This window comes from Hipposideros armiger, unplaced genomic scaffold (genome assembly GCF_001890085.2).
Source record: "Hipposideros armiger isolate ML-2016 unplaced genomic scaffold, ASM189008v1 scaffold_1361, whole genome shotgun sequence".
Classification (NCBI taxonomy): domain Eukaryota; kingdom Metazoa; phylum Chordata; class Mammalia; order Chiroptera; family Hipposideridae; genus Hipposideros; species Hipposideros armiger.
In genome coordinates this window covers 64,940-71,539 of record NW_017732711.1, presented here as the reverse complement: position 1 = coordinate 71,539, position 6,600 = coordinate 64,940, and the positions used below count along the sequence as shown (strand labels likewise).

At 38.9% G+C, this 6,600-nt stretch overlaps 1 protein-coding gene across 1 annotated transcript; it reads left to right on the top strand.

Moving 5' to 3' along the window:
• Positions 1 to 1,221: 1,221 nt before the first annotated feature.
• Positions 1,222 to 2,902, top strand: LOC109377308 (olfactory receptor 2T33-like). The gene is given in 5 exon segments (XM_019633621.1): positions 1,222 to 1,235; positions 1,949 to 2,423; positions 2,425 to 2,584; positions 2,587 to 2,610; positions 2,613 to 2,902. Coding segments are annotated over 5 exon segments (963 nt in total).
• The last annotated feature ends 3,698 nt before the right edge of the window (positions 2,903 to 6,600 follow it).

The following is a 6,600-nucleotide window of genomic DNA, read 5'->3' as shown; positions in this document are numbered from 1 at the left end:
TCTGAAATGGTCCAGAGAGATGTTCTTCTCTCCAGGAAGTTAGTAAGAACGTTTTAGAGACTGTCTCTGAATTAAAGGTTTCTGAAGCTGCTAAATGCCAACACCCCACTTTTTCCTCTTCAACTGTCTCAATATGTGCTTTACTTCTCCGGACCTACTCTCTCTTTTTTTTTTCTCTGTCTCTCTCTCTTCTGCACCTCTGTTGCAGCTCCCTTTTGAGAGGGGAGCTGGTCTTGGGTAGAGGGGACTCCATGGTTGTATGCAGGCAGAACTAAGAAATCTAAAGATTCCCCCAACCCTCTCTAGGATCCTGTTGAGTTCCCAAAGAAATTTAAATTAAGTGTTAGAACATATAATTCTGTTTTTTCTGATTTATTCCTATTAATGCACCTTCTGGTTTCTGAGAGCAAAACAACAGAATTATTTAAGGTTTGCTAGGGAAACTCCTGTAGAGGAATGTGCTTTTATTGTAAAGCCAGGTCACCTTAAGAATTGTAGAAAACTAAAATAGAATTTAGAAAAAGAAAAGAAATAGAAGCAAGCATAGGGTTGCTCTAGGGGCCATGAGGACACTGGGGCTACTTTATCTGTTAACACCATCCGGCTAAGTTGCCCTCCCCCTTGGAGTAAAGTTTCTGTACAAATGGTATAGGGACATCTCATCAACCAATGTCTGTTTTTAAATCAGAACCTGTTTCTTTCCATCTAGGAAATGTTAATGGGCACCATATATTTTTATTGCTCAAATCTCACTTGATAGTGTGAGACTTTCTAATCATTGATGTTCACAAAAGATAACAAAAATAATGACACTAATTTTATGACTAGGTTTCTTTTTTAAAAAATTTATTTTCAATTACAGTTGACAGTCAATGTTGTTTTATATTAGTTTCAGTTGTACAGCATAGTGGTTAGACATTTACATAATTTATGAAGCGATTCCCCCTGATTAGCCTAGTATCCACCTGGTACTATACATAAGTAGTTTTCTTATCTACTTAATCAAAGAGATAATCACGGGTTGAAGAATGGTTTATTTCTTCTCCAAGCAGCAGAGTGTTTACTGGAAAACAACAGAGCAGAGTTTCATTTATGAGTCTTATGATTTATTTTTATAACTTTAAAGATAGCCAATTATTACTAAAGTTTACTTTTTCCATCTGTGGAAAGTTGATGTCCCTCAGGCAGGATGGCTCATTCAAAATGGGATTAATTTGAGTAATGGCGGCAGTGAGGTGGGCTCCCTGAGTTCTCTCCTGGAATTTACCATATATTGAACAGCTGTAACTCATCAAAGGAACCTCTGCTCATCACACAGAACAACTAAGAGACTCATATGATTTCCTGAAGGTGGGCAAACCGGGCAAGTGGGAGAACAGGGAAAAGAGGCATGCGGAGATGCAGCCCACATTCGCACCTGCAGCAACACGGGGCCCCAGTAAGCAGACCAGAGATTGTTACAGCAGCAAGGTGATGGAATCCCTCCCTATGCCCCGCAGTCCCTCCGAGAGTTCAGCATAGAGCACAGCGGTGCCCAGTGTCTGAGGCAGAAGCCTCAGCTCAAAACTGTGGCTGGGCTCTCTCAGACAGAAAGCAAAAACAACTCCATTACCAGGACCCCACCCCTGCCCTTCCAGGGTCTTAAACTCGTCCCTGAATGTAGTAGTCTCAGATTACAGAGGTGCAGCAACCCCCAAGAAATGGAAATAGCCAGCTTGCAGCTGTGACCCAGAAAAGTGTGTGACTGCCTACCCAGCCCCTACCTTTTCTACATGGCTCCCAGAAGAGCAACTTCAGCTATTGAGTCATACTCCAGCCCAAGTTAAAAATTTTTTGCAAAATCAGATGAAGGATCTAAACCAGGTTTCATCATTTTCACACAAATGCCTTTCAAGGAGTAGTCATTTAAATACAGTGAACATTCTCTCATCTCTTCCTTCACTCGCAGTGTCACACCAGCAGAAGGCATAGACATGAGAAACACCACCTCAGACTTCATCCGCCTAGGGTTGTTCGAGCACGCAGTACCCCAACTACTTCTCTTTGTGATGGTCCTGACAATTGCCTTCTCCTCCCTAGTGGGCAATGCCCTCATGCTTCTCCTGATTCACTGGGACCCCCAGCTCCACACTCCCATATACTTTCTCCTGAGCCAACTCTCCCTCATGGACATGCTGCTGGCTGCCATCATTGTGCCCAAAATGTCTGCTGACTACTTGACTGGCAAGAAGTCCATCTCCCCAGTTGGATGTGGGCTACAGATCTTTGTCTCGCTCACAATGGGTGGCGGAGAGAGCTTCCTTTTAGAAACCATGTCCTACGACCACTACGGTGCTGTTTGCCACCCACTGAGGTACCACATCCTCATGAGCTGGTCATTATGCCAGAGAATGACTTTGGGGTCTTGGTTCCTGGCAGCAGCTTGATGGGCTCATGCAGGCTGCTGCTACCCTGAGCTTCCCATATTGCAGTACTCATGAGATGGCCCATTTCTTCTGTGAGGTCCCCACTCTGGTGCGTTTGGCTTGTGCTGACACGTCTGTCTTCAAAAATGACATGTACATCTGCTGTGTGTTGATGCTTTTGGTTTTTCCCTCATCATGACCTCCTATGTCTCATCCTTTCTGCTGTTCTCCAGATGTATTCAGGAGAAGTCCTCAAGAAGGCTTTTGCCACCTGCTCCTCACATCTGTGTGTGGTGGGACTCTTTTATGCAGCTGCCATTTTTACCTACACGAGACCCACGTCCTACAGGGTGGCCAACCATGATAAGGTGGTGTCAGCATTCTATACCATCTTCACCCCTGTGCTGAACCCCCTCATCTACAGTCTGAGGAACAGCGAGGTCAAGGGGGCCCTGAGAAAGTGTCTAGGTAACTGTGCTGCCTTAAGTCATGACTAAGATTACATCGATTTGCCCCAAATGTCAAAGCCATACAAACTGAGAGTGTGGGATTTCATAGAAAGAAGGTATATATGTATTTATATCTACATCTGGTTTTTTCAATCCTATTTTACTTTGAATTTTATAAGGATCTCCATACTTTGGGTTCGTTTGACTAGGTTGTCATATATAAATCAAGTTGTGGGTTGTTAAAAATCTGTGAATCACAAATCTGTAATAAAGTGTGTCTATATCACACCCCACAATAAATATTTGTTCAAAGGATGAGCTAAGTAGTCAAGCAATTGTGCAGATTAATTGTTAAAATTTGTTTTAATTGAGGTATAATATACAAACAGTAAAAGGCTTACATCTTAAGTGTATATTTCATTCAGTTTCAATAATATATGTACTTGTAACTCACATTCACTATCAAGAGACACAACTTACAAAACTCCAGGAAGGTCCTGCATGCCTTTTTCCGGTGATACATGAACCCCAGACACAACCACTGGACTGATATCTCTCTCCTTTAGTTTTTCAGAATTTCATATCAATGAAACCTTTAGTAGGTTTTCTGTTTGTTTTTGTTTTGTTTTTTTTCTTAGCTGAGCCATTCTGCTACCTGTTGGCAGCTCAGCGGCAGCTCAGCTCGGGCCGGGAATTGAACCAGCGACCCTGTTGCTCAGAGCTCACAATCTTGAGTGAGCTCTTAACCAACAGAGCCACTCAGCTGGCCCTATAGTGGGTATTTTTATGTTATTTATTTCCCTCAGTTTTATATGTTTTTAAAGATCCTTTCAAATTTTACATGTATCAGTTATTTGCTCTTTTTTATTGTTAAGTAATATTCTATTTTCTGAATATATTATCATTTGTTTACCTACTATTTTGTTTATGGACATATGGGTTCTTTTCAGTCTGGAACTGTTATGACTAACACTGCTATTAATCTCCTTTTTTGTGATCATTATGTTTTTACTTCTTTTGATAGACATGCAATTAACATTTTAGTAAACTGTTTTTCAAAGTAGTTGTTTGATTTTACACTTCCACCAGCAAAGCACAAGTACCTGTTGCTCCAACTGGCATTTGTGGGTAAAGTCAACCTTTTGCATCTTAGCTATTCTAGTATGGGTGTACTAGCTCATTTCTGCTTCAATTTGCATTTATCTAATAGCTAATGATGTTCAGGACTTTTGCAATGGCTCGTTGTCTGTGTGTATCTTCCTTTGTGAACTATCTTTTTCATCTTTGAAAAAAATAATAGAAGTTTCCAAAGCAAACAGAACTTGGTGGTTGGTGGTTCTCTAGTAAATAGTATATGAGGTTCATAAAACTATTTGAAATATTTCAAATAAAATATGTTGGGTTACTTGTTATTTTTTTCTGACAAATCTGTTTTCATTCATTTCTAAAAAATTAACATTTCATTAAGCTGGATATTTATGTAATACATCACTTCCACTACACCCATTGGTTTGAGTTGTAATTTTATTTCTTTCTTTGTTTTAGTTATACATAGTAACAAAATATTCCAATTCCATTTGTGGAATCATGTCATTGAAAATCTGAAACATTTTTTCTATTAGGTAATTTTTATCCAAAAAAGGATAGAAAATAGGTTACAAAATTTAGGATTTGGGTGTTCAGGATATATTTCTTATATTTTACTGGTAGATGAGTATATAACTGCAACAATTTCCACCAATAAATTTGGCACATTTAAAGAGGCTGTTGGTTTTGCAAAGGGAATAATTTATATATTTATAAATTTAAATCCATGCTTAGATTTATGTGTTCTCCAAAGACTAAGCAACTAAATACAAAATCAACTGTAAGATAATAGTTTAAAATAAAATGTTAGAAGAAGGAGATTTGAGTTCAGGCGGTGAACACATAATGCAAAATATAGATGATGTATTATAGAATTGTACACTTGAAAGCCTCTTCAATAAATGGTGCATGCGAAATTGGAAAACCACATGCAAAAGAAAGAAACCTGACTGCTGTCACCATACACCAAAATTAACTCAAAATGAATTAAAGGCCTAAATATAAAACCTGAAACAGGGCCGGCCGAGTGGCGCGATGGTTAAGAACTCGCTTGGGATGCCAGAGGGCCCCGGTTCGGATCCCACATATGAGGGCCAGTAACACTGCCCTCCACAGCTAAGATGCTGAACAACAGCTCAACCTGGAGCTGGGCTGCCTATGAGTCGCCGGCGACGGCGTGGGCTGCAGTCCCTGTGGCAGTGGATTGCCATGGACTACCGTGTGTGGCCAGCAGCCAGCGTGAGCGGCCAGCAGCCGCAGTGAGCGGCTGTCCAGAAGCCAGCGACTGATCTGCCTCGCCAGAGAAGAGCGCAATGATGGTGCCAACTTGGGCCAGTGAAGCAACATCCTCCACAACTAGACTGAAGAACAAAACGACAGCAACTTGTCTGTTCCCCTTTCCCCAATTCCCCAGCACTGTTCCCATCCCCCCAATTCCCCAATAAAAATCTTTAAAAAAAAAACCTGAAACAATAAATTGCATTAAAAAAAGCATAGGTATTAAATTTATGGACCTTGGTTCAAAGAGGATTTTATGAATTTGTCCTCAAAGGCAAGAGAAGTAAAAGCAAAAATAAACAAATGGAACTATATTAAACTAAAAAGCTTCTGAACAGCAAAAGAAACCATCAACAAAACAAAGGTGAAACCAATCAAATGGGAGGAGATATTTTCAACCAACACCTCTGATAAGGGGCTAATATCCAAAATATATAAAAGACTCATACAACTCAACCACAAAAAAAAACCCAAACAATTTAAAAATGAACAGAGGGCCTGAACAGACACTTTTCCAAAGAAGACATACAAATGGCCAACAGATACTGTATTTTGCCGTGTGTAATGTGTTTTCGTGTATAATGAGCAACCACAGTTTTGGCCCAAACTTTCAGGGAAAAAATCTTTCATTTTCATTTTTTAATTCAAATTTTTATTTGTTTACATTTAAGTGCTTGTTTTTGTATTATAAAGAAATTTTAGCATTTATTTTTTAACATTATGGTATAAGAAATTTTATGTAACAAATGCAAAACACAAGAACAGATACAAAGCACAAGAAATTTTATGTACCCGTAATATTATGATATTTATGCATCATAGGCCAAGAACTTTTCATTGTTACAAGTTCTTTGTAAGTTCAATAAAACCAATTATATTCCAGGGTATTATTTTGCATACAGATATCATTATTGATTTCTAGAGCTACACTTTTAACTCATCAACATAAATTAAAAAATTAAAAACACTTATATAGATATGGAATTAGTAACACCCATGTATAATGTGCATCCTTATTTTTCCCTCACAATTTGAGCAAAAAAGTGTGCATTATACACAGCAAAATATGGTATATGAAAAAATACTCAACTTCACTAGCTATTAAGGAAGTGAAAGTCAAAACCACAATGAGATATCACCTCACATCAGTTAAAATGGCTATTATCAACAAGACAAATAATAACAAGTGTTGAAGAGGATGTGGAGAAAAAGGAACCCTTGTACACTGCTTGGTGGGAATGTAAATTGGTACAGCTACTTTGGAAGGCAGTGTGGGGGTTCCTCAAAAAATTGAGAATAGAATTACCATATGACTTAGCAATTCCTCCCCCAAAATCTGAAAACATTTATCCATAAAAATATATGTACCCCTATGTTCATTG